At 34.5% G+C, this 27,502-nt stretch overlaps 4 protein-coding genes across 8 annotated transcripts; 1 reads left to right on the top strand and 3 right to left on the bottom strand.

The window, feature by feature from the left end:
* Positions 1-2,716: 2,716 nt before the first annotated feature.
* LOC110807940 (flavonoid 3',5'-hydroxylase 2-like) lies at positions 2,717-4,653 on the top strand. The gene is made up of 2 exons (XM_022033247.2): positions 2,717-3,810; positions 3,907-4,653. Exons 1-2 carry the CDS (start codon positions 2,905-2,907, stop codon positions 4,537-4,539), a joined length of 1,539 nt encoding a protein of 512 aa, XP_021888939.1. The 5' UTR covers positions 2,717-2,904; the 3' UTR covers positions 4,540-4,653.
* A 3,161-nt stretch (positions 4,654-7,814) lies between these two features.
* CPK34 (calcium-dependent protein kinase 34) lies at positions 7,815-11,180 on the bottom strand. Its single transcript, XM_022033277.2, has 8 exons — positions 10,063-11,180; positions 9,827-9,970; positions 9,238-9,390; positions 9,019-9,134; positions 8,764-8,931; positions 8,533-8,660; positions 8,348-8,444; positions 7,815-8,242 (listed from the first exon to the last, which is right to left on the bottom strand). Exons 1-8 carry the CDS (start codon positions 10,748-10,750, stop codon positions 8,150-8,152), a joined length of 1,587 nt encoding a protein of 528 aa, XP_021888969.1. The 5' UTR covers positions 10,751-11,180; the 3' UTR covers positions 7,815-8,149.
* A 543-nt stretch (positions 11,181-11,723) lies between these two features.
* On the bottom strand, positions 11,724-16,281 carry LOC110807967 (rhodanese-like domain-containing protein / PPIC-type PPIASE domain-containing protein). The gene is made up of 8 exons (XM_022033290.2): positions 15,837-16,281; positions 15,512-15,628; positions 15,202-15,293; positions 14,769-14,869; positions 14,564-14,668; positions 13,844-13,952; positions 13,183-13,233; positions 11,724-11,942 (listed from the first exon to the last, which is right to left on the bottom strand). Exons 1-8 carry the CDS (start codon positions 16,081-16,083, stop codon positions 11,862-11,864), a joined length of 903 nt encoding a protein of 300 aa, XP_021888982.1. The 5' UTR covers positions 16,084-16,281; the 3' UTR covers positions 11,724-11,861.
* A 601-nt stretch (positions 16,282-16,882) lies between these two features.
* Positions 16,883-25,870, bottom strand: CLT1 (CRT (chloroquine-resistance transporter)-like transporter 1). Of its 5 annotated transcripts, none has more exons than XM_022033244.2 (10): positions 25,260-25,870; positions 22,447-22,592; positions 21,606-21,643; positions 20,888-21,003; positions 20,224-20,323; positions 20,104-20,139; positions 19,189-19,239; positions 18,952-19,075; positions 18,012-18,137; positions 16,883-17,415 (listed from the first exon to the last, which is right to left on the bottom strand). In XM_022033244.2, the coding sequence occupies exons 1-10, from the start codon at positions 25,736-25,738 to the stop codon at positions 17,243-17,245; spliced, it is 1,389 nt and encodes a 462-aa protein (XP_021888936.2). In that variant the 5' UTR covers positions 25,739-25,870; the 3' UTR covers positions 16,883-17,242. The 5 variants fall into 5 exon arrangements, with proteins under 5 accessions (XP_021888936.2, XP_088071191.1, XP_088071188.1 ...); XM_088215065.1 differs by lacking the exon at positions 25,260-25,870 and adding an exon at positions 24,443-25,201; XM_088215062.1 differs by lacking the exon at positions 25,260-25,870 and adding an exon at positions 22,768-24,396.
* Positions 25,871-27,502: the final 1,632 nt, after the last annotated feature.

Genomic DNA, 27,502 nt, shown 5'->3' with positions numbered 1-27,502 from the left:
AATTGTGCAATATTTGTTTTATCTTAGATGTGTTTTTGCAATATAAGATTTTTCTAAAGAATACGCGGGAGAATAGATGAAGGATGGCGAACGCATTTTTCTCGGGCTTGTTGGGTCTAAAGCTATATGAAGGTTCAAATTTTGTCTGCTTGGTTGACGTGGATGCAAAGAGGAGGGCTTCAATTTTTCTCTTATCTCAAAAAAAAGAAGGGGTGGGCTTCAGTATTTTTCCTATTAAGGCTAGGGGATGTTGGAGGTACAATTCTAAAGAAATTCTTGAGTAATGTAATTTGAATTTCTTTGATTTGTAACCGGTGTTCAGTTTGCCGCATTTCAATCCTTTAGAAAATTAGTCTGATGGAACGATAGGATCCTTTTCTCACTGAAACTCTACATGAGGGAGTATGTGCTACATGTGTTACCGGAGATTGGTGAACTGATCAATGTCCTCTCTTTGATTCATTTGTTTGAGAAGCAATATTTTGTTATCATTTTGATGGTTATTTTTATTATTGTAGCTATTGTTTGTTGCAATCGACTTTATACAACGTGTTGATGGTCAAAATGATAATCAAAATGGTAATGAAGTACAAAAGTTTACAAGGTTGGTATCAGTTGTAGTAGAAAAATCCTTGGTTGAGGGGATAACTAGAGGTTTTTGGTCTTCTCCAGATTTGCAAGTATAGACAAGAATGTATAACTGGAGCATGGATGGATTATGTGCTGGGTATTCATTGGCATCACTTCTAAGTTGGTTATTTTTTAGCTTATGGTATTTATAACTTTTAACATGCCTTTGCTAGCCTTTGTTACGTTAGCTTGTCTTCACGAGCCTTGAACCGGACAAGAATGCATTCGAAAATACAGGCCCCATGAAAGTGCTCCTTTCAGGAGTGGTAAAATAACTCTTGCTGTTTTTGACTTTCTTTTCGGTTCCCCATTTGTTCCTAGCTTGTATGCTATTAGATGTTCCGAGTTGTAAGTTGTTGATGGTATTTGTCTGGTGCATCCAGTGGTGGTTCTCATGGGATTAAGAATTCATGTCATGATTTTGGTAGCATAGTCATTATCACAGGAGTTGCCATGATGAGTTATGGATTTTGTGAACAAACTAGATGTTAGGACTTGGAAATTATTTTGCCTTGCCTTCGTTTGAAGCCTCGCACTTGTGGTTTGATTCAAACATCGGTTGTCCTGAGGAATTTTGGTGCTTAGGCTATATCTAGAACAAATAAACTGTGTTTGCAGAATTCGTCTTAAACGATTTGGAACTGTGGAATTCATTGGAAATCTACATTTATTTGAACTAAGAAGATCCATGTATGCTAATGATTATTCCCAAAGTCATTGGATTTGTGTTTGACCACATGAGGAATTATTTATAAATCCTAAATCTATTTTAATTAGAAAAAAATACAAATTTTATTTTGGAGTTTGGCAATTAGATATGGAATTCTACATGACTTAATCTAGCTGAAAAGTTGGGATCAATTGTCAAATGCTCGTAGCGAAAAATAAGAGTAGATTTTACAAATGAGTTTGGACAGAAATTTTTAGCTAAAAAATTAAAGTTCTTAAATTGATTTCAAATTCAATTGTGATAATATGATTGTTTCGATTTTATTAAGAGTTTAATTTTTACGAGAAATTTCATTCTCTCTTATAGTAAAAAAAAAAATAAGCATAGGCTTTTAACTAAGATTTTCAAATAAAATACATTTATTGCTAGCACAGTTATGGTTGCATAATTTAGGCCACAAGTACTTTTTAGATGTATCACACTTCGTTTTCACATGGTATGTGCATATAGTTTATTGATTAATTAACAAAATTCAGGTCAAGAATAAAAATAATTGAAGGTAGCTTTTATATCGACATATATATAGTATGATGATACTACTAAATCATATAATTAAAAGAGCCCACATGGTTTGTTTTAGTAAAGTCTCTCAAAACTCTTGAAGGCATGAATACGAAATATCATATGTGAATTTACATCCTCTTAAAATTAGAAACCCATTATAGGAATTTTTGTTTTCTGTTTAATAAAGTCTTCTATTTAAGATTGAATCCTATTGAAAATTCAACAGTTTAGGCATGCTACTAAATATTCAATTCTTAATTAGAATGTTGTAAACTGTTGATACACACACACACAATATTATACTGCTAATTTTCTATAAGTTAAAAAGTCTCATATGAACTCTGTATTTTAATAAAATTTTTGATTTATTGGACATATGGATGGATCCATTAATTAAGATAATTACAAATTAGAGATCTTAATTAATCTGATTGATATTTATTATCCCTTGAATGATTTGAAGTCCTTGTGCTTCAACCACCGTGGAATAGCAGTATTTGTACGTACACATATAACGGTAACATTAATTTAATTAATTACTCAATTAAAGTATTCTGTACTTAAAAAAAAAAGAAAATTACAAAAATAAATAATAAATCAAACGCATTGTATTTATTAAATACGGTTTAATGATGTAGAAGTTTCCGCATTCAAGCTTAATTAATTTATCAGCTTTAGATGACTAATCTCTATTGTTATTATTATATCAAATTTAAGCTTTAACACACGACTTAAAATTTGTGTATTAGTTACAAATTTTAACCGATAATTCTCTCTTAATTTTCCATTATTTTTATAGAATTTGGGTTAATTAAAAAGTAAATTACACCGTGTAACATTTTTGGGGGTTGCAACGGGAAGACTTCACCTACATATCACGTGCTTCGATCTAACCCCCGGGTTGCTAAACTATCTAATCAGTATTAATTACTCATAAAATAAATGATTAATTTACTTTTTGTTTGTAGATATGTGTGTGTATACGTATATTTTTATAGTATATAGTTACATCTTTCGTTACGACTTACACCAACCCATTAATGGCTGCACTGAATGTGTTCCTTCTTCGGGAGATTGCCATTGCCGTTCTTCTCTTCTTCATCACCCGTTATTGTTTCCGTAAGATATTAAACCATCCGTCCCATGGCCGGCGTCTGCCGCCCGGACCCAAAGGGTGGCCCGTGATCGGCGCGCTTCCCCACCTCGGCTCCATGCCTCACGTGTCCTTGGCCAAGATGGCCAAGACATACGGCCCAATCATGCACCTCAAAATAGGCACGTTCGACATGGTGGTGGCTTCAACGCCGGACGCCGCCCGAACATTCCTCAAAACTCTCGACGCCAACTTCTCGAACCGACCGCCTAATGCCGGCGCCACCCACTTGGCTTACGACTCTCAAGACATGGTGTTCGCCGACTACGGCGCCAAGTGGCGGCTACTGCGCAAACTGAGTAACCTCCATATGATGGGTGGCAAAGCGCTTGATGACTGGTCGAAGGTCCGGTCGGTGGAGCTCGGTTACATGCTCGCCGCCATGGTTGAGTCGAGCCAGAAGAACGAGCCGGTTGTTGTGGCTGAGTTGTTGACGTACGGCTTGGCTAACATGATAGGTCAGGTCATACTAGGCCGGCGCGTGTTTGTGACAAAAGGGTCGGAATCTAACGAGTTTAAAGACATGGTGGTGGAGCTGATGACGACTGCTGGGTATTTCAATATCGGTGATTTCATTCCTTCTATAGCTTGGATGGATTTGCAGGGGATCGTTCGAGGAATGAAGAAGTTGCATAAGAGATTCGATGCACTGTTGACGAGGATGATAGAGGAGCATACGACTTCGTCTCATGAACGTAAAGAGAAGCCTGATTTCCTCGATGTTCTCATGGCTTACAGAGACAACTCAGAGGGGGAGTCACTAACCATCACCAACATCAAAGCCCTTCTCTTGGTTCCCTACTTCTCTCAAGCTTTGTCTCTCTGGTTAATTTTTATTAAAAAATTAATTAATTACTAACCAGTACATTTATTAATCTGGTTTTTCCAGAACTTGTTTACAGCCGGGACAGACACATCGTCGAGCATAATGGAATGGGCATTAGCCGAAATGTTGAAAAACAAAAGCATTATGAAACGAGCACATGACGAAATGGACAAAGTCATCGGCCGGAGCCGTCGGCTGGAAGAACACGACATACAGAAACTTCCATACTTTCAGGCCATATGCAAAGAAACGTTTCGAAAGCACCCATCAACACCTCTGAACCTGCCGCGAGTCTCGTCGGAGCCATGCGTGGTGAACGGCTACTACATTCCCAAAAATTCCCGGCTAAGCGTCAACATCTGGGCAATCGGTCGCGACCCAGATGTATGGGAGAACCCGGAGGAGTTCAACCCAGATAGGTTTATGGACCCGAAGAACGCGAAGATGGAGCCAAGAGGGAACGATTTCGAGCTGATCCCGTTTGGGGCAGGAAGAAGAATATGCGCAGGGACGAGAATGGGGATTGTGTTGGTTGAGTACGTGTTGGGGACTCTGGTTCATTCGTTTGAGTGGGAATTGGAGGACGAAGGTGAGGAGGTGAACATGGAGGAAGTTTTTGGTCTGGCTCTGCAGAAGAAGGTGGCGCTTTCAGCTAAGGTTCGGCCACGCCTTCATCCTTCTGTTTACGTTTCTTAATTAGCCATGCATGGCAATTCTGTGTGTTTCAAATTCATGCATGTTAAATTAGTTTGTAATAGATTGTTGGTCTTCTTGTATTTTTTCTTTTTGGAGTGAGTTGGACTTGTTAAACTTTTCTCTTGTATTATAATATATATATATATACATATATTGAAGAAAAAATTTCAACGGGTCCAGATTAATTAATGTATAGTTGGGTTGATTTATATATGCTTTATTCAAATTATAAAATTATATATATGAATAAATATTAACTTTAATATGTCTAGATTATTACTATAAAATTTAATATATATGTCTATGTACATTGGAATATATTAAAGTTTTAGACCTTCTAATTTTTTTTTTAAAGGTAATATATGAATATTTCATAAATAATTCAAACCAGTGATAGTTATTATAAAAATAAATTAGAAGCGACTATTTTAATAATTATTTAATTGAATAATTCCCACATTATTACCGATATTATATATATATATATATATATATATATATATGGATGTGACCGTCAAAAAAGTATCTCCATACATTAATTTTACATGACCATTAGTGGTGAAACATCAATTAAATTATTTGTAAGTTGGAAATTTCTTTTTAAAGTTACTTTAATTTATGGTAATATTAATTATAGTTTCGTGTTAAATATTGCAACTATAAATTAAACAAGAATAGTATAAATAATAATGATAATTCATACCTAATTAGCACAAAATTACGAATCAATGTTTATACCCAAATTTAAATTTTAAAAAATATGGCAACAACCAAAATGCTTAATTTTTTACCTTCTAAAATAATTTGTATACTTTTTACTATTCAAAAAATTAAAATTTCTATCAATACTAATTTTAACATGATTCTAATTTTTAAATCTTAACTTATAAAAGATTTAAATATCAAAATACAATATGTTTACTAACTACTTAATAAATTAAGATTTACCGAATATTATAAGAGAGAATTTCATTAGAGTATTTCTCCGTGCGATTGCGCTTGTTTCTTCCCCTTTGTAACAAAAAGAAAAAAAGATTGAAATTTGGATTTTATTACCATAAATATGGTAAACATATTAATCCTATGAACAATTAATATTATAACTATATATATACACACACTTTCCCAAAGAAACTCTGTGTGTGTGTGTGTATATATATATATATATATAAACGGGTTAATCCCAGATCAGATTGACACTGTGATAAAATCCAAATTGACAATATTTGTTTTTGTTATATTTGGTAATTAAAGATCGCCGCGTTTTTCCCTTTACGAAATATTATTCTTCCCCTCTCCTTTTTCTATTATATATATATATATATACACTCTTTGTTTTTGCTATCCCCAATCTACAATGTCGGAAGGGTTTTTCTCCTCCAACGTCTCTGCAACCACCACGTCAAACCGCAACGTGCTACAGCAACAACAACAGCAAACGGTGAAGCTATTCGGATCCGTCTTAGGCCATTATCAGAACCCTAAAACGAACATGACCCTTAACGGCGGCAGGAGGCCTCTGTTGCTCAATGAACCGTCGGGTTTATGGGCTAATCGGACGATGTCTTTGACGGGTGCAGCCACAGGCGGCTATGGCTATAGACATGGACAGAACTTCCATGGCGGGAGTCAAACCGGTCATGTGCCTGTATTCCTAGTGGGTAATGAGAGAGTGATGACGGTGCACGGAGGTGTCTTTATCCCTGCACGGCAAAACTTTGGAAATACCGGCAGTGTCCCCGGTAGTCAAAGAGAAGCTATTGACTTTTTTCCATGCCAGTTTACTCAAAGAGGAGATGATAATCGCTGTAACTCTTCTGCAACTGATCTCGTAAAAGAACTTTCTGGGGATGAAGGAAGAGGGAAATGTGAAACTCATGAAGAGCTTGATTTAACACTCAGGCTTTGATTATTGCTGCCATTGTTGTTAGAATTTGTTTGTTATTTATGTGAAGTTGTTCTTCAAGTAAAGTGGTTTGCATGTAGAATTTAGGGTTAATTCAAATGAGAACGAGGATCTGATATCTAGCTTTGATCATTTGTATTTAATTGTTGTAATTAGCGTTTGAGAAATAAAATTTTGAATTTATTACAAAATTTAGTCCTTGGTTTGGCCACATATTATTTCATTATTAAATCTTGACCTAAAAGATTGATTTTTTTTTTTGTAAATTATTATTTAAACTATGAAAAAAATAACCTAATTTGAAAATATAATAGAAATTAAAGATAAATTGTTATTTTAATTTTTGAAGTATTATTTGGTTTAAAAAATTTAATTCAAAATGGTTTATTATTATTTTTTTAAAAACAATAAAACGTAAATATGTATAGACACGTAAAATAAAAAGATTAAAGAAACGAAATCTAATGAATCGTCTTTTGTTTTTAGAATAGTTCCGGGTCAAGTAGCAATGATCCGAAGAAATTTTAAGAATAATAAGATCTCATAATTTGTTTAAATTTAAGCAAATCAAACATAAATATGGAATAAAATATTTACATCTTATTTTGAGTTCATTTAATTCTTATTTTATAAGCAATATTCATTATATATAGAAACCCAATATTCGATCTTTTCTTTTTTTTTTAAAAAAAAATAAGGTATTGAGAAACATTTTGTATTATATATATATATATATATATTCATTTTCATTATTAATATGATCAACCCAATTTTTTTTTTCTCTTTCCACTAATAATAATAATAAAAAATACTATATCAACTTATAATATTGCAAAAAAAAAAAAAAAAATCTTGAAATAATATTAAGTTTGAAAAATTTGTTACTCAAATAAGTTAATAATTTAATTGTATGAATAAAACATTAATGTCATGAATTGTCCAAACTTACAATTCTATTCATATATAATTTTTAAATATATGATATTCTTGGCGCATGATACACACATATATACACTATAGCACCTTGATTAGAAGCACACATGCATATATATATATATATATATATATATATATATATACATACCAAAAAACTTAAAATTAAAGAAATGCAGATACAAGAACAAAGTCTTCTGTACTGTCAGTTAATTATAAAAGAATAGTAATTAGCACATACCTAAAATTGGGAAGATCACTCAATAAATACAACAAGAAACACCCAATTCACAATCCTAAATCATTAGTGAGCCAAACCAACTCTTAATTCTGTACTGATTTTTTACCATTTCAAATGGGAGAAGAGAGAAAACTTGCCCAAGAAAAAGGTAAAAAAAAAAAAAAAACCAAGAAAAAAAAAAAGTCAATCATCAAATTTTCACAACCCTCAATTCTCACGTTAGTAATTTTTCTGATCATAATTCTTGAGCAAAGATCTCTTCGTGATGCATCCCAAATATACTCTCATCCCCAATCTGCACTTCTCTCTTATGTATATATATATATATGTGCATGTGTGTGTGTAATGTACATGTGATCATAAGATGCTCCTGACATCTGCACAAACATTGGAGCTAATGCATTTATCAGACCATACCAGGGTCATATTAGATGATGATTTTCTTCCTTTCTTTCTTTCTGTTTTCTTTTTTTTTTTTCCCTTTCAATATATTTTCCCGTCCTTTGATCATTGAAAACAATTCTTCATCGTTAAACAAATACATCACGCCGCTTCTTCGGATTAGCTTCTGGATTCCCTTTTTTCATCATTGCCACGAACTCATCGTAGTTGATCCTACCGTCCTGCAAATTTTTTCATATGAAAAGCTTGTTTTAGTAAGGCCTGATTCTTTTTAGTGTTTTGAAAAAAAAAAAAATATATCAAAGTTGGTTTCTGGTTTCATTTACATTATCAGAATCAACTTCAGAGATGATTTCCTTGATGTTCCCATCTTGCATTCCGAATTCACGAAGAGCTTGCTCTAACTCTTCAGTCGTGATATATCTACGTACATAGTACAACAATAATAATAATAACAAATAAGATCATGGGTTTAAAATGATTGATAGGGTAATCGAGGATTGTTAATTACCCGCTATTGTCTTTGTCGAAGTGTTGGAAGGCAGTGTATAGATGCTCTTCTCTATCCATTCTGTTCATATGCATTGTGGCTGTGATGAATTCGTCATAATCTATTGTCCCATTGCCATCTGCATCAGCCTGTAAGTTTTATAGCAGAAGATATTCATATTCATTTGCTGTTCACCATGATTACGAATTGTTTATGAAGATTGTAGAGATGAAATTAAAGAAATTGACTTACAGCTTCCATTAATTGTTTGACTTCATATTCAGATAGTCTTGTTCCTTGTTTGGCAAGTCCTTGCTTCAGCTCCTCAAGGGTTATGGTTCCACTATTGTCAGTATCCATGCCTTTGAACATCTCCTTTAATCCCATGATTTCTTCTTCGGATAGGCACCCTGCAATAACCTGTCGAACTCGAAAAAGAATGTCGATTAAAAGATGGGATTAATCAAATTTAACTTAGTTTTGGAAAGGGGAAAAATGATCAATTACACGGAGTGCAACTTTCTTGAAATTGTTCATGGCCTTGAACTGCTTGAGCCGTGTCAATACTGCATTGTCAAGAGGAGTGTCAGGTGCTTCTCCATCCTCCTTGATCCACGGATGCCCTGGTAATGATCATATACAACATTGATTCAAAAATCTTCATATGGGTTTGCTGTAGAAAGAAGGAAAACAAAATCTGAATTGAGTGTATAAAAGCTTACATACCAAGAACTTGGACGGCTGTCAACCTCTGTTTGGGGTCTGAATTTAGCATCTTTCTGACAAGATCCTTGGCTTGAGGTGAGATTGAAGGCCATGGATCGCTTGTAAAGTCGATGTGACCACGTAGGATCGCGTTGAATATTCCATGTTCCGATTCTGTCAAGAATAATCATCTTCCTTAAAAACACATTTGTTAAACCAAGAATTTCTCTATTTCATCTTCATATTGCTTTAAAAAGAAGAGCTCTAAAATATAATAATTATGTAAATATTCTGTGTATATCTTGAAGAATATTTTAGAGAAAAACTCTGGTATTATATAGACATTATTGATGTGTACTTTCATTTTAATATAATGAATTTTTTTTTTTTTGTAATTTTATCTGTGAATATAAGCATATATATATTGAACCACTTTAAATTTTGTATTTTTTCTTATTTTACTCTTTACTTGTATTTTTTTTTTTTATTTACTCTTTGCTTTATGTGATCGTGTGCATATTGAGAATTTATTTTTTCAACAGAATCCTTATGCGAAATGAAAAAAAAAAAATAAAAGGAAGGAAGAGAAGAAGAAGAAATGGAAGTATACCCGCCCAAAACGGTGGAACACCAGATAAGAGAATATACAACATGACTCCAATACTCCAAATATCAGCCTCCGGTCCATATCTCCTCTTCAAGACTTCTGGCGCGATGTAATACGCGCTGCCGACAATGTCTTTGAACACTTCTCCTGTTAGAAAGCAAAAACCAAGTATGTTAAAGAAATCAACAATGGCGGAAGCGGACAAACATAAATACAGAAGAAAAGATGAGACAGGAAACCTGGCTTGTAAAACACAGAGAGGCCAAAGTCTGTAGCCTTGAGAGGAGAATTCTCATCTTTGTTAAGGAGAAGGAAATTTTCAGGCTTGAGATCTCTATGAATAACACCCATGGAATGACAGGTATGAACAATCTGCACAATGGTTCTCAACAAGGAAGCAGCAGCTCGCTCTGTGTAATGTCCCTTGGCGATGATCCTGTCAAAAAGCTCTCCTCCGGCACATAACTCCATAACCAAATGGACAGAATGCTTGTCCTCGTAAGCTCCCTTGAGCTCCACAATATTGGGTTGACCAGTCAAATGGTGCATGATCTGAACCTCCCTTCTCACATCTTCAATATCCTCCTTGTTCACCAGTTTCCGTTTGGCAATGGTCTTACAGGCGAACTGTTCGCCGGTGGATTTAAGGGTGCAGAGATGAGTTATGCCAAACTGGCCTCTACCAAGTTCTTTTCCAATGGTGTAGAGGGACTTGACATCCTCCATGGGACGGCCAAGGACATTGCCGATTGGAGCAGCCTTGGATGGTTTTGAGGAGGCGCCGGGGGAAGTGGAAGGTTGTTTGGGAGGAGTGGTGGAGCTGTCAGGGGCTGAATGGGGATTGTCGGTGCCATTTTCAGGTGTGGTTTCTCCCTTTTCACTGTTGGGGGCATCCGCAGAGTTGCCCTGTGAGCAACAATTGCCCATTTGACAGAAGGGAGAGACACACAAGGGAGGGGGAAAAGAGAGCCCTTGGGAGAAGAAGACCAGAAAAGGAAAAGTACGAAATTTTCTTGGGAGATATTTTTTGAAGAAGAAGGTGGGTGATTTAGGCAGAGAAAGACATGTGAGAAAAGAAAGGAGGGAGGAATGGAAGGATGGTAGCGAACAAGGTTTGGTGTTCTTTTTTTTTTTTTTTTTTTTTTGGGTTTGGAAAAACTAAGGGGATTGATAGTGAGAAATTTTAGGTGGTTTCTCTGGTTGTCTTTGAATCTGTTTAGGGGTAATCAGGGCTGAGAGAATTTTCCGGGAAAATTCTCTCATTTTCTCTCTGTTCTTTTACGTAGTTTACAGCTACTCACTTTTCTTTTACTTTCTTCCTCTTCCATCTAGTTGAGAGGAGCTGTTAACAACTCAACAAGAAATCAAATCCTATCTATACCAACAGTTTTCAATTCGCCCTTTTTTTCTTTTTTCTGGTTTTGAAACTTCTTTTTAACCAAACCCTTGAATTTGTCTCATTTAGCTGCAAGGTACACGTACATTTTCTGTTCTGTTATTTGATCCTACTGTAATTTTTATGATAACTCATTTTTTGTTATTCTTCTATTTGAATTGCGCAGTAAATGATAAATTTTTTTTTTTTTTTTGACTGATTGAATTGTCTGGAGAAAATCCCAGAAAATTTGAATTGTAATAAAGTCGATCAAGAAATAATTTATCTTGTAAAATACGTTTTAGTAGTTAAAATAATATAACTTTTGTATCTGTAATATTGATTTGGCAAACACAATGACTTAAATCAAATCAACCATTATAAAGAAGCTCAGATTGGAACTTAGTGGGAACCATGCTTTGCTACCAGTTGACATAATAGAGTTCTGATTTAGTGCACATCACATACCAAGAAATATTCTATTCAGCTTGACAGAATAAAAGTAATAAGAAAACAAAATTTCACTGACCGTCCGAAAATACTTATAATAAATGAAATAAAATATAGTTTCAATATTCAAATACTTCTATTCTCTTACTTGATTATAGTTGAATAAACAAAAATAATGATAATGGTCCCATTTGGGGGAAGAAAAAAATCCTCTCAGTAAGTAGGGATTGATGGATCAGCCTTCAGAGCGTATGCATGTATTCCCCCAGCTACATTAAACACTCTCTTAAACCCCTGGACAGTCGTTAAGCCAATCAGCAAAGGAACAACAGTCTCAAGATCATGGAAGAAGAAACCAAATGATAATGACGACGACGACGATGATGATGGTGAAGGGTTAAGCGAAAATAAGGGGATATAGCATTTCGTTATAAAAGAGGAAAATACGATTTATAGGAAATGTATACAGTACAAATATCAAAGTATGCAGTAAGAGATAATAGAGAAAGACTAACACAGACGAGAACAAGTTTACTTCCACCCACCAACTCTGACCTTCCTGCAGCTCAAAGCCAACAATAAATTTTTTTTTTTTTTTTAATTTTGACAGTTTAATGCTCTATAGTTTAATTTATTAATATTTTATGTAATATATAGTTAGTCTTTTAGAGAATATGCACTTGCCTGAATTCTTAAACAAGAACCAGGAAAAATTTGAAGTCAGAAAAAATTACAAGTGAAGAAAAAAACTACTGATATAATATTTAAGTAGAATGACAAAAACTCAAACCGTACGTATAAGCTATGGGCAGTATATTGCAATAAATCCAAACCAATATATATAACTACTATGCCCTAATATAAATTCAGCAAGAGGTGTAAACTAAAAATGTTTGATAAAAATATTTAGCTTCATGATGATGCTGAGGAAACAGCAAGGAAGTTCATTACAAACTGAAACAACTCTGCACAGCACTAGCTGCTTTTTATCTCCCTGTTTGTTCAATTCAATAATTATTCTTAAATGCTATATAGGTATGGTTTAACTATACTTATAACTAGATTCTGTTTATAATTAAATTGCAGCATACCACCTTGCAGTCGTTACAATATGAACCTTTCTGTTTTTTTTTCTTTTCCTTCTCAAGTACCAGAAAAGTTCTATCAAAGTAACAAGTTATCTGCCTTCATCCATACTACATTGAAGATATGAATATGTTTCATGCATCTAGATATTTTACACTGGTTAATGTCAATGGACAGTCTACCCCAAAAATCATCTATTAGGTTAAAGCATCTTTATCTTCTGTAAGCATTTTTCCACCTGAATCTGTTTTCCTCCAAGCATTAGAATGCCAGCAAATCACTCGTGTACATAAATTTTTTATATGTTGGCCAAAATTTCCTAACCAGAAACTGTTTTTCATTAACGTGTTCATATATACTCAAAGCAAATCATTCAGATCAATAAATGAACAAAATGCAATATATATATATATATATATAAAGAGACTTGTACAGAGAAAGGATTTACCTGACTCTGCAACCACTTGGCAACCTGTAATGACCGAACACCATGATGACACTGCAAAGCAACTCTTATTACTTTTTAAGAAAAAAAAGGACTGATTTAATGAAGAAAAGAAGATGAGGACATAGACTCTAAAAGCACTGTTGAGAACATGGAAGAACCATCTATAGGACACCTCTTCATTGTTACCGATGCACTTGTCAACATGAACAAGAACCATCGAATTGACAGATGAAACAATTTAGTATCAAATGAAAAGGAAAAATATAGAGGGAAAATGAAAAAAAAAAAAAAACAAACCTCAGAATATGGACAGGTGAAATTAAAGCAATGGGGAGAGATGAACAAATTGATAATTAACATTCTTTTTACACTAAAACCGATAGTTAAGACTTCCTGATAACATTTTTTTCATTCCAAAGACAAAAAGAGAAATAGACCATACAAATGTAGAGATCATTAGTACCATCAAAATCCCCACTTTAATCAGGAAAATGCATCCAATGGACCATTAAAACTAAAATGCAGTCAAACACAGAACAGAAATTATCAAATGTATGCTAATAGAACAGCTCCAGATCTTCAATAGATGTTATTCCATTCTCATTGCTGTTAAAAAGGGGAGAGGCGGGAAGCATTTATCACCAGTTGAGGAATTACATACCATGACATATATATCCTTCTCAGGATCAAACTTCCCTGGCATTTCTGGTCCCCAGGTTCCAAATTGGCGAAGGGGAAACACTTGGAAAGCCGGCAGGGAAGCTAAGGCTCTGGGAGCAAAAATACAAGTGAAAAAATAAAAATAAAATGCAGCAAATTTTTCTGGCATGCAAAAAGCTGTATTGATGTACTCACAAATCATTCACAAGTTAAAACACCATTCCCAAATACCGCAGAGGTGAAGACCTTAAAATTTTAAGCTGATTAACTTATATAGTTTACAGATAAGCAAAAAGAAACATGAGCAATGCATCTTCCATCCTAGAAATACCATTGCTGTTGGGCACAATCATTGTGCAAAAATTACAATTCAAAGACGTAACAAATCATTAAAATAAGCATTCTGCTCTAGCTTTGCTTTATCCTCAGCCAATATAAATCTTTGACATTTCTCGAGTTATTCCACTATTTTATGTGGACCATAATTGTCACCAAAGGCTCTCTAGCTTTTCATTTACCAGTTGATTCGCTGATTCTCAATGTATATTTCATCTCATTTTACAGTTCTTGTATCTAGTAATATTGATAATGTGTAATATTTTTATTTTGTAGAAATTTTACAGAGTTTCTCAGTTGGTTTAGTTTTTTTTTAATCTAAAACAGATGCTTTTACAGGCTCTTAAAATTATTTTTAAGAAACCAAAAAAAAAAGAAAGCATACATTTCATCAGGTTCTCGAACATCAATCAACTGAGCCTCTTCAAGGAATTTAGGGTCCTGCATTTTCACATGAAGCTCATCAACCTGAATCTCTTGAAGTCCTTCCCTGGTAATATAATTGCAGATCCAGAACAATGGAAAGAGTTAGAACCAGTATTCTTTTATCAAGTCTTATACTCAGTTGTACATAGGTTTCTAAAACATACCTCTCAGACAGAACCTGCAATAAATGCCAACCAGATTTACTTTTGCACCTTATAACTTTGGTTAAAGGTGCACTAAATGCAGCCTCCTCAAATTCTGGTACCTGCAATATGTTCATAAAGAGAAAACTATTAAAAGCATACTACTTCTAGGAATAATTTAGCCTTGCATCTTGTTCAACTAATACGGCTTAAAGCATATAGTGACTTCTTAATATTTAATTATACTTGTTGAACAAAAAGAAACTATCACATTTTCACCTTTTCTTTCAATGAACCAGTAGTAAGTTACAGTACCATAAAAAGGATAAGGCCGAGCCAGCAGAAAAGATGTTGGCAATTATAGACATTCTAAATTACATTACTACTACCACTAATAATAATAAGAACAAAATGATTTGCATGATAAATGTAACAGTGACCGTGTTGTAAATACCAATTGCCCCTGTTTCACCCACCCAAGCATTCCTCCCCTTTCCTTGGATTGACAGATTGAATACTCCACAGCAAGATCACTCATATCCTCTCCTACGCGAAACAATGTAGAAAAAGAATAGTTTATTAACACAAGATTTACCGTTAGAATCAATAAATTTTCACGTGAAACCACGGTATTTACAGTTAAATACAAACAGAAAACATGATTTCGGATAATATGATAACAAAACCCGATATCTACATTATTAAATACAGCAATTTTCCGAAAAGATTATAAAGAAAAAAAAAAATCTATAAAACTGGCCGACCATCTGCAATTCTCTTCTCAAGCTCCAGCAAAAGCTTAAGATCGTCTTCCTTAACAAGCAAGTGCTGCACCATTATCTCTCTGATACTACCGGAGTCACTCCCGCCACTAAGCGAAACTGAAGACACCAAAGCAAAACACTCGTCAGGCAAGCAATATTTGACAATCGCAATCAGATTAACGACCCTTTTCGCAGTATCATTTCTTATTCTCTCTCTAAGACGAGGTGAAAATACATGAAGATTGAGTTGAAACAAGCAATTCCCACCATAACACATTTGAAAATCAATTCAAAGGAGAGTGGAAAACAAGAGTCAATCACTAACCCGTTGCTCTGGGGAAATGGCGAGCACCGAGCAGAGAAGGAACCCGCCGGAAGGTCGAGGAAGGAAGGTGAGCATGTGGAGCGGGTCGGAGGGAACTGGGAAGAGATGAGAGAGACGAAGAAACAAACGGGGAGAGGGTGTAAAGGCGGGAAAGGGAAGAGAGGATGGGAGCAGGAAGCAAAGGCTGTCTAATAACAGAGAGCTTTGGTGATGCTACTGGGAAAAGATGATGAGTAGCTCTCAACATCGTTCGTTCGTCTTCTTCTCTCGGTTTCTTTGAATCAATCTGCAATTTCGAAATCTTAGGGCTCTTTCTTTTGAATTTTAAGCAGTGTTGACGAATAAGTAACAGAGAGGCAGGCTGGATAGCGATAATCCAAACATTACATACAAATTTTGAAATTCCTTCTTTAGGAAATTTCTGGTTTTCTAGGGAAAATATTTGGAATATATCTCTTGTTTAAAAAATAATATAATAAATGTATAAATGAAATAGAATGATTAACTTTATACTTTCTTTGAGAGAAAAATAAATGCCAACTTTTTAATTGAGTAATAGTTAATAAATTTATTGTAGATACAAAAACATTTAACTTAAGAAAATAATTAAAAAATTTTAAAATAATGATGTATTTTTTACTTTAATTTTTTAAATAAATTTTATTTGTGATTAATTATTTTATAAATATACATTTAATTTTTAAGTTTAATGTTATTTAGTGGTATCTTAATTATTTTAAAAAAAATAAAATAAACTGGCCGCAGACCAGTTGAATCGACAAATTATTTGGTGTAATCTAAATTTATTCAAATTTTATCTATATCTAGAAGGATCATAGTTCGACTAAATTTAAAATATAATTAAAATTTTAAGAAAATAATTTAAAATAACAAAATAATGACAAGTGAAATTCAAACTTAAAATTCTTTTAAAGCCAATTTTTATTTTAGTCATTTTCCAAAACTTCAGATTTATTTCATGTTTGAAATAAATGAATTTTATTTGTGAAGTTTACATTTACTTTATTGTTTTGGTACACTATAAATTTCTTCACAGGAACAAAATTCCAATTTCCTAGCAACACAGCTATTTCCAATAGGAAAAAATGATTCTCTAAACAGCCAAGTTTCCACACCCTGGGAACCATGGAGAAGGCTAGTGGCTACCAAGGGAGTAGCCATCTTGCCCTTTCAATGTTGGAACAAGAAAGACATACAAACTGCCTCAGAAAAGAAACAGATAAACGAACTACGAAATGATACAATATTCTTCATCTTCCTTCTTCTCTTCACTCAAAATACTCTGTGCAGCGCCAGCTTTTGATGACCACATGCACATGGTGATGAAAAGCTTCGTCGGAGTTCAGGGGAGAAAATGGCAAAGCCAACTGCGAGATGAGGATTTTCTACTTAGGTGGCGACGACAGTGAGGGGCAAGCAGGAGTAGTTGACGGTGTCCAAGCATATAAAAGCAATCCTAGAACAAGGATGATTGCCCCTGCAACAAAGCCGGTGGGTAGAGAGGATCCAGCGCCAAGGTATGGTAGCGGAAATGTGAAGACATATACAGCTATTGGCACTGCCAATGTGGTATTTCATTACAAGAGGAGATCAAATGAGAAAACAGTAAAAATGTAGGCTCAAGTTCGCTAGAGTTCAATTAATTTTCTACAAAGGTAACAACCTATAATTTGTTAGCAACTGAATTCTTTTAATGTTTAAACAATAACACATCGGTGATCATTAGCTACAATCAATTATTTTACATGGTATCAAAATTAAAGGCATAGAGTTCAGACTTTGGTTATCGTAATCTGTTAATTGAATTTTAAAATATACAGGTATATGCTCGATTCATGCTTTCAATTTAATGAATTAACACATGAAAAGTTGTGTTAATCTATAAATAATAGAACTGCTCATTTCCTATTAGTTTTAAATTTTCGAATTAATATGTTCATCTTTCTTTATGCTATTGTTTCCTTGTTTGACTTGAGTAAAAAAGTCTAGTTAGTTGTTGAAATGATGCTAAGAGCCCTAGACACAACCCCATCAAGGTAGCAACTCTTGTGGGCTACCCATGCTTGATGAGCAACGACTGCTTTATGTCATATGATTTATTTTGGTGGAAATCCCTTTAAAGCAAGGCAAACATTTTATGAAAGAAGTGAATACCTGAAAATGTGGATGCCAGTGAAGATACCACAGCAGAAGAGATCTTGATGAGATGTAGCAATGATATGTTAAAGCCCATGTTTACAATTACAAACAACAAAGGAAGAAGGGGTGCACCATCACATCCTGTTGCAAGCCAAATCCCAAAACCAAATCAAACACTTGATTCATTCAGAAGGATTTCATCAAAGTGGCATGTTATTAGAGCAGAAACAGAAAGCTTAATCTTGACAGTTAGCCAATTCTACAATTAACACTATGAATTCTTTAGGTAATTCTACAATTAACACTATGAATTCTACTATTCTTTTCCTCTATATGACAATGATATCTTTTCTTTTTTGTAGAACACCGGGTGTTTGTATCTGGTTTCCAAGTGTTCAGTTTTTTTCAGCCTGCTTCGGAAAAATAGTTTACTGCAAATCGGCTATGATTGCTATTATCAACAAACAATTATCTGGATATTCGCGTCATCCTTAAACTTTATGTATCTTCTTACTTGGTATTTCTATCAGACATGTGTCTTCCCTTACTGCAGCTTGCTTTATACCCAAATTTAATCTAGAAGTTGACTTATAATTGGACACTTTAAAGCTCTTTCTCGTGGGAGAAAAAAAAAAGGAAAAAACAAGAAAAATCCAAGTTCTTAAAGATGATTTTAACTAATATCCTTTTAACCTGCTAAATGTGAAGATAGCTGGGTTTCCAACTTTAGTTCAAATTGAGATTGCATCGTGCCAAAACAAGCTTCAACAAAGCATCTCCTTTACTAGCATGAAGGAAAACCAATTATTGAAACAAGAAACCAATGTAGAATATGAGGTATACGTGTTTGTTTGCACCAACTTGCAACAGACAATGGCTTTGCTTGACTTTAATGGGATAAAAGGCATTCTTGATCCCATTGCATAAAATAAAATTAACAAAAATGAAAACCTACCACTTGATAAACTACCAATGTTCAGGAAGCAAGCCGCTCCATCTCTAAGATAGTTAGGGAGTTGACTAAATGGAATGCCCCATAATTTTGACAGAAAAGGTAGAAGCACGCAAATAAACAGTGCCTGCATTCAACAGACACAGAAGCACATAAGCATCCAATTCAACTTCATATATCAAACTGTAAAAAGGTAAAACAAAAGTTGGGTCATGATATATTGAGAAGAATATTACATACTTGGAAAGCAGAGCCGTATGAATTTACAACAAAAAGATCAATGGATCCTCCCTGTAACAGATGCAACAGGATCACCTCAACAAAGAAGTAAGATTTTCAACTGTGACTTCATCCAATCAAAAATAAATAAATAAACAATGAGAATGATAATAAGCAGAAAAGAAGGAAAAAAAAGAAATATTGAGGGAAACTAAAGCAACTCAATTTTCGAAGGATGCACATTCCATATATTGAGTCCCCAATGACAATGTTATTCCTTTTTTTTTAATGGAAAATATAAAATATGTCCATCTTATTTCACACTCAAGCATGCAAATGTCACACAAGATATTATATTACTCTCTTTTAATCACCATTTCTTGGCCATTTTATTATTCTAGCAATCTTTTCCCCAATGAACTCCCAGCTAAAAAATGGGAAGGCTAGAATTCCAGAAAAAATTTACTAAGTTGCTTCCATATAAATATTACAGCTAAATAAAAGATTAGATTTTAGAAAGTGGCTTCCCTGCCTGACTCATTCAACAAGGGTAAAAACCCAAACTTAAAAGATAAATTGAACTTGATTATAAGTTCATGCAGCTAGTGAACCAACCTGGGTAACGCATCACATATTTCATATATCTCAAATGAAGTATCTAAGTGTCTAATTTAGTGTTCTATTTTTAAATAAAACTTGCTAGATAAATACTTCATTTTAATTCAATATCGGATCAATTCTTCACAAGTTGGATTAGACCAAACATTTAGTTCTGAATTAATTGTCAAGCCAAAATCAAGCACCCGTTTTGTTTAAGCTTAGCCAATAACACAAGTGCTGAACTCATTTTGGGGATTGTTTCTAGCTTTAAATACCAACTAGAACACGACCTTCATAAATAAGAAATTCATTGTCAATAGAAACCATTAAGCGTACCTTTAACCTCTGAGCAGCATTCAAAAAGATTGTTTCCTACAATTTAAAATTTCCCTGTTATACGAAGTAACATGAGGAAAAAAATGGAAAAACTATAGTTTTACTTGGGGATTTGACAACCTTCAGAACTGTATCAGCAGCTTGGAAAAGAAAGGAAACTATCATTAAAAGACTCCAAAATATACCAGCTTCCTTAAATGAATGACCAGCACCACTTCCACTGCAGGTTTATAGATGTGACAAGAATCCAGATGTTAATGTCACAGTTGAATTTTTTCCACATAAATGTAATATGAATTATCTTAAAAAAATGAATATGTAATATGAAATCAGCAGATATATTTTGATCAGAAATAAGATAAATCATACTTGTTCACATTATCACATAACAGGAGAGATTTACTCCCAATCATGTCTGCAGAATAGCTCTGACAGAAGGTTCCACAATCCACTATGGAACGCCCAGAAAACAGATTACAAATGCCTCGTATTATCTATTAGCAAAAGAAAGACCAAATATGACCCACTGACATCCAATGGCCACAGAGACCCATGAAGGAAAAGAATAAGCTAATCAATGAGTTCAATTGCATTTCGATCCATCCATCTGCGTTTAGTGGTTATTATGGGCAAAGGACTAAAATATTAATGTTGAGCCACTGAGTAAAGTTTTCAGTTTGCTCAACCATGCAAGAGACAATGAGGGTCTACAGTAAAGAGATTTTGAATTATTGATTAGAAACTGAGCTAATTAATATAAGCTACAGATTTAAGAATAACTAACCTTGCAACAGTTATGATTACACCAATTGCTACAAGAGAGCAACCTAGTAGTTGATTTAATCTATATCTCCTCCCAAGAAAAATAGTAGACAGGAGAATTTGCCAGACAAGAAAAGTCTGCGAAAGTAAAAAAATGACCAATCAACTTTTCAAGTTCCAGATTTGATGTCAACCATCAAACAGTAACAAATAATGAGCTAGAGGACATATCTACAAGCAAGACAAAACACTAGAAAAACATGCACTGAATTTATTTCACATTGGATGAACTAAAATCGTGTTCTTAGTTATATAGTTTATACTGCTTGCCAATTACCTTCTATTTAAGATTCTGAATTGTATTATGCTTGGGCCAGTCCAGTTATTGTCCTTTATAAAGTCCTCAAGTTGTGATAAATGACCTGACCAATCAACCTCATAGGAGATCAAAATAGCAAATTCCCTAGTTTACAGTCGGCCTGGCACATCTTACTTCTTTGTATGACCTATTATATGTTAAAGTAATGATTGTATTATGTTTATGTATGCACCTCAAATTATTAGCTCAATGTGATATTAGTGTGGACATTATACATCTCCTTAGAAATCTTTCAACCCTTTCAATTTTGTTTTCATTTTAAAAAATGCTTTTCAAAGGAAAAACAGAATACCGGAAGTGCAAAGTAACCAGAGTGCTATTTTGACCAAAGTTCTACTGTTTAAATGATAAATGCATCTACCTGAGATAAAATCGGAATTGATGCTCCAGAAAGAATTGCTGAACCAATGAAAGGGAAAATAAACAAACAAAGTGAGAATTTGGAGTAGTCATATATTAAAGTATCATAATTATTTAATAGTAAGGGACTATACAACTCGGGAGGAAAAAGTGTTTGCATTTCAAAATAAATCTCTAATCCATGAAGAATTGTGAAGCAACTATATGATTTAAATGGAAATTATAAAAAAAAAACCAATCACTAAACTGTATAGAAACAACCTTAAGTCCAGCAATTAATACATTTTGCAGCAAGCATTTGAAAAATGAGAAAATAACATCTCAAATTATTCAGATAAGAAACAAGGATACAAAAGAGTCGCTTAAGAAAATGAGAGACCCAAATATAACAAATTAAAAGTCCCAGAGCATACTCATTACAAAATAAATATTTCATTACAGAATAAATATTGTCCTTTTGAACAACTTTCTGTTTTGTTTAAGAGTCAACTATTGGGGAGAATGTGATTCTTATTTCTAATCTTTAATTATTCAGAAGAAAGAATCGTTTATTTTTCATCATTTGAATTGATTTCAAATAACATTTACTTGTAATCCGGGCAAGATCGGAAACATAGAATAATGAGCCAAAAAAATTAGGAAGTTCAATGCAATTGGCCTCAGATGCGTATCGGCAGAGCAAATACTAAAACTCCAGAAGCTGGATTGAAAAATTAGATTTAACAAATAATAGTTGAAAAAGGGGCGAAGATTTTAAGAATACAGGAGAAATAATTTAAGAGAAACATTAAAAAAATTAAGCAAATCAGGTAAAATATGAGAAAATAATGAGAAAACATTACTTGCTGCAGCCATCCCAGTTGCAGCACCAAGAGCCTCCAAAAGGCCAACAGCCAGAAATGGTGCTTTTGGCACCGAAAGCATCTCACTCGTAACAATTCCAGCATGATGGCGCAGATATAAGATCGAAAAGTAAACAACTATATACCTACGAAATAAAGAGGAAAAAGTCTCTGAGTCAGCACTCAGATCTAGAGTTGCAGATGTGTGTCTTCGTTAAAAAATGTGGAGTGTTCAATGGTAAAACTGCCGAAGTGATAGTAGTAGGCAACGGAGGTCTAAAATAAAAGGAAATAGAAGACAAAGAAGTGGAGAAAATTTACATAGGTTTAAATGTGTATGACCTATAAAAGTGTGCAAACGAGTGATTTCTATTACATTGAATTGTCATCATGACTCGACAGGCCCTGCAATGCACATATTAATGCTCTATCCATAATATTTGTTTGTTATCAACAAAACCGACGATCTGGTAGAAGTTTGACTTTCAAACTAGAACTTTTGAGTCTTTGCGTACTGATAGATATCTGATTACAGAGAGCACAACGAGTTTATACTGCATGCATGAACTTCGAGAAATCAACAGAAAGGAGTCAATGCCAATGGGGGCAGAAAGAAAGGTCACAACACCTTCTAAAAACTATAAAATTCACTGCTGATGCACAAAAGAAAAAGATGATTATAGACAAACTTAGCCTGTAATATGGTCTGTAAGGTTCATGTTCATCCTTAACCGACGGACAAATGCAGTTGCTAATTGCTACCAATGTCCAATAAACCAATTGGCTTTTAACTTCCTTCGTTGTCAAACAACTCAGAATTTATCATCATAATGCAAGTGATATTGCCCTACATGGCTAGAAAACAAATCAAGCCCCAGGGTTAACGGTCTTTATGCACCAGAAGTGGAAGTAAAATTCTTGAAGGGGGACCGCTAGTATCATAGAAACTTTACGAAAGTGAATAATATATATGCAATAGAGCAGTTTCCAAAAGCAAAGTCAAAGGCATCAATTCATCTCCGTTGCAGACCACAAACGAGGAAAAGAGAAAAAAAACAAAAGATTGGCTGAGACGACAAACGACCACATAATGATGAAAGCACCCACTTAGCCCACAACAATCATAGTGGTAATCTCACTGCTATCGTTGATATCAAATTGTTTCTTCAAGAACATGATGACAACCTAAGTGGTGTTGGAAAAAGGTTCAGAATAACTTTCTTTTTCAATGAACTTTAGAACCTGAATAGCTGCTTTTGCTACATAATCTTCATATTTATGGATATCATTCAACTTTAGGCCCACCCCTGGATATCACCGTTCCTGTCTCATTCTTCTTAGGTGACAAAAAAAAATCTCTGCCACTACTCGTTTTTAACCCAAAATATCTATTTCGTATAGTTTACCAATAAGAATATTTTTAAGAGCCCAATAGATAACCAAATATTACAATGCAACTAAAGTTTCCATAAGGATAGTGATAACATCCGAAATTTTTTTTTAATAACCTAGATTTGATATTTTAATCAGTTCAGAAAGCATCTCTTCATCAACCACCTAGCAAGAAATTACTATTGGACATCAATGTAAAAGATGTATCAAATCCCTCAAAACAGAAGAGTGTGAAAATTTTAAATCCAGGTCCTAAAACGAACCGGCAAAAAAAAAATCAGCTTTCAGCATATCAATAAGTATATTAACCCATGAAAAAATAGTAAGTACATATTCTATTTAATATTTGAATCAGTAAGTTAATAGATACTGAATTAATTTTAGTTTCCTAACTCGATCAATCCCATAAATGATAGTTAATTTTTTTCCATCAAAACTGGAATAGGTTAACATGGCAGAAATCTGGTGAAATATTAAAGTTTACACTATATAAATATGAAAACAAAGAGAGAGAAATAATTTATGGAATAATTCAATGAATACTAAATTCATTTATAACATCAATCACTCACAAATAAATCGACTAACTCGAAAATCAACATACCCTGTTATCTTCCAAAAAATAAAAGAAGAGTTCCAATTGACATTTCTAACCCGGAGGGAGAGAAGCAGGGATCCAACCGGTGAAAGAACAATTAAGACGTGCGACACATTATTCTAACATTTTCTGCCACTTGGTAGGTGGACAAAGCAAAACTCCCATCTACCATATATAAAATATAAATTCCCATCTACCATATATAAAATATTCTTTCTCTATCTTACGAAATTCTCCTCGTGTTTCAAATCATTAGCTCGAAAAATTTTTTAAAATAGGAGAACTCCGAACAGAAAAAAAAATATCATAAGATCAAAAACGCCAAACAGAGAAAAAAAAAATTAACTCAAAAAAATTGCGCAATAAGCATCCGGAAATTACTCGAGGAATCAGAAAATTAAAATTTCACGAATTGGACAGTAAATTATTTTTTTGTAGAAGACACAAAGACATTTTACTAAATTGTTAAGAAAAATAAATTACTATATTAACGCATACAGTTGGGCCGGAAATCGTGTAAAACTGAAATTAAAGCCTTATTTTAATTTTTTAATGCGCTCGGTTAAATCAATGTTATGGTAAAGTCTATTATTGAGAAGACAGTAATCAGATACGTGCATTAACTAATGTATGACTTGTGAGACTGTGACTGGGAAGGCGCTGAATATGACCTAGAATAAAAAACGCTTTCGTTTCGCTGGGCGCGGGGAGTGGAAGTAGAAAAACAGAGACTGGCAGCAGTGAAAACTGAAAAATGCACACATAACGATGACATAGATAGTTCAGAGAGGGAGAGAGAGAGAGAGAGTGAGACAGTATGTACCCGAAAGTGGCGAGCTGAGCGAGGAAGAATGGATAGCGGTTGAGGGGAACGAGAGCTAGCTTATAGAGCACTCGGTTGCCTACACCTAACACTACAGTAGCCGCAAATGCAACCATGACATCCACCGTTCGATAGCTGCTCCTCCTCTCAACCGCGACCGTCCGATCGCCGCCGCAACCACTCCCGCTCTTCTCCACCAAATCACCGAATCTTACGTCATCCACGGCGTAAGAGCAGGGGCCTGCATTCTCCACCGCATCTCCGCCGTCTGGCGTTGAATCCCAGGCTCCACCTCGCACCACCGTCCTGACTACCACCGATCTTGGCTGGTCTAGAGATCGTGGACCGATCCTCAGCCGTTGATTCGCGTGATTTCGAGCGATCAGAGACACCAGAATCGTCGGTTTTGGATTGTTCGATCGAATCATTCTGTGCGGTGACATGACGCCGAGGTTTGACCGATGGAAACGTGACGTCATATTTAGATTTTTGTATTAGAATATGAACAGGTAATGGAGAAATCTAAAGCTCCAATGTTAGGCAGTGGGTGGGAGTACAGAGGAAAGAGATTTCCGGAGGGAGGGAAGGCGAAGCAGTCAAGGCTTAATTTATATATAAACATACTTGAATGTATATATATATATGTATATATGTATAGTGATGGTGATGTTTGTCACCAGCCTGGCCTACCATTTTCGAATTAAGACTGCGTTTGGAATAAATTTTATAACGCTTTTTGGATGAATATTCCAAAATTAGCTTAAGTATATTTTAGAGAAAACAATATACTTTTATGAAATCACCATAACTATCCTTGCATTTGTTACTCATCCATTTTTTTTTCACAATTTTTCAAATTAATCCTCAAAATTTTCTACTTATTTCAATTTAACTATGTAACACCCCATTTTTTATTTTTTCAGCGATGTTGTTTCAAATATATTAGTATATCGAACACCCGTATTTCATTTCAAATCAATCATGTACATAAGAAAAAGTAGTACAACCAATTACTTAATTTCTATTATAAATTCTCGACCGTAGACGTATCAATATAATAACTTACGAATTTCATAAATTCATATTTTTACATATGATTTATATTATTACAAAATACATAATTATCTCGTTCTACTAATAGTAAATTATGCTCTATTTCCTCTATACGCTAGTTTCTAAAAGCTGCAACTCCGATCCAATCTTCAGTCCTACTTCATTTGTAATTAATAGAGAATGAACACATACAACTCAGTATACTTAATTTAAATCACAAATATAGCATGAAAACCCAATTAAAAGCATATTCTTATATATTTTCCCTTTTCGTTACCTTGGTCATACTTTTTTTCCTACCCACAACCCCCACTACTATTCATCTAACTCTACTGTAATTATCACGTCTCTTCGATAATCAGTTGTCAATAATACTAGGTGTGGTCACCCCCTGATATCATCCCCTCGGTCACTCACCCACACTGTTATCCCCATCCGTCACCAGTATCGGCGATCACTCTTTCATTTTCCATCACTCGACCCCTAACTAGCCACCTACACACACATCGTTACTATTTTCTTTTGTCACCAACATCGACGACTCAACTTGTTACCAATCTATTAACCCCCATACATTACCAATATCGGCGATCAACTTACATTTTATAAGTAACGACAACCAATATCGGCGTCCCCACCTCAACCACCACTAATGCAACCTCACCCGTCCCTACTCAATATGCCCCACATACATGCATACTTGACCCACACACCAGTCATTCCAACTTCAGTTATTACCAAACAACCAATATTGTCATGCAGTTCTTAATTTTACAAGCATATTTACATAATATATACCAATAACACACCCACACAAACACACATCCACACAAAATACTCACACACATAACCCCTACATGTATATGCTCACTGTTCCCTAACCTTCATCTCAATCCCCTTTCTCTTCCACTCACTTCACCCCTCATCACACTTGCCACTGTCACTCTTTCCAACCGTTCCCACTCTCAGTCCCTCTCTTCCCTCCTTTTTGTGTTTTTTTTTTCGGCTTCCAGCACTATTCTCTCTCATTATCAATCTCTCTAAGCATTTCACCTATCTCTCACTTAGCATTTTGCCTCCCATTCTCCCGTACGTGTTATGCTTCTCCCAACTCACCCTTATTGTACCAGTTCACCTCTTATCCCCACGGATTCTCTTGCACCTATTCACTCGCTGTCCTCATTCCTCTA

Source organism: Carica papaya, chromosome 3 (genome assembly GCF_054855325.1).
Source record: "Carica papaya isolate Zhongbai chromosome 3, ASM5485532v1, whole genome shotgun sequence".
NCBI classification, from domain to species: Eukaryota; Viridiplantae; Streptophyta; class Magnoliopsida; order Brassicales; family Caricaceae; genus Carica; species Carica papaya.
The sequence above is the reverse complement of the archived record's forward strand: the minus strand, read 5'-3'. Positions and strand labels throughout refer to the sequence as shown.

What these genes read in the sequence shown, in the direction of transcription:
- LOC110807940 (XM_022033247.2), top strand. Translation starts at nt 2,905, where the DNA reads ATGGCTGCACTGAATGTGTTCCTTCTTCGGGAGATTGCCATTGCCGTT. An exon ending in ACATCAAAGCCCTTCTCTTG is followed by an intron (nt 3,811 to 3,906) that starts GTTCCCTACTTC and finishes TGGTTTTTCCAG; the next exon opens with AACTTGTTTACAGCCGGGAC.
- LOC110807967 (XM_022033290.2), bottom strand. Translation starts at nt 16,083, where the DNA reads ATGTTGAGAGCTACTCATCATCTTTTCCCAGTAGCATCACCAAAGCTC. An exon ending in GGGTGAAACAGGGGCAATTG is followed by an intron (nt 14,870 to 15,201) that starts GTATTTACAACA and finishes AACATATTGCAG; the next exon opens with GTACCAGAATTTGAGGAGGC. An exon ending in CCAAGTGGTTGCAGAGTCAG is followed by an intron (nt 11,943 to 13,182) that starts GTAAATCCTTTC and finishes ACGACTGTCCAG; the next exon opens with GGGTTTAAGAGAGTGTTTAA.
- CPK34 (XM_022033277.2), bottom strand. Translation starts at nt 10,750, where the DNA reads ATGGGCAATTGTTGCTCACAGGGCAACTCTGCGGATGCCCCCAACAGT. An exon ending in CTCTGTGTTTTACAAGCCAG is followed by an intron (nt 9,971 to 10,062) that starts GTTTCCTGTCTC and finishes GCTTTCTAACAG; the next exon opens with GAGAAGTGTTCAAAGACATT. An exon ending in TTCGACAAAGACAATAGCGG is followed by an intron (nt 8,445 to 8,532) that starts GTAATTAACAAT and finishes CTATGTACGTAG; the next exon opens with ATATATCACGACTGAAGAGT.
- CLT1 (XM_022033244.2), bottom strand. Translation starts at nt 25,738, where the DNA reads ATGACGTCACGTTTCCATCGGTCAAACCTCGGCGTCATGTCACCGCAC. An exon ending in CATACGGCTCTGCTTTCCAA is followed by an intron (nt 19,076 to 19,188) that starts GTATGTAATATT and finishes TGTTGAATGCAG; the next exon opens with GCACTGTTTATTTGCGTGCT. An exon ending in CATTGGTAGTTTATCAAGTG is followed by an intron (nt 18,138 to 18,951) that starts GTAGGTTTTCAT and finishes GGCTTGCAACAG; the next exon opens with GATGTGATGGTGCACCCCTT.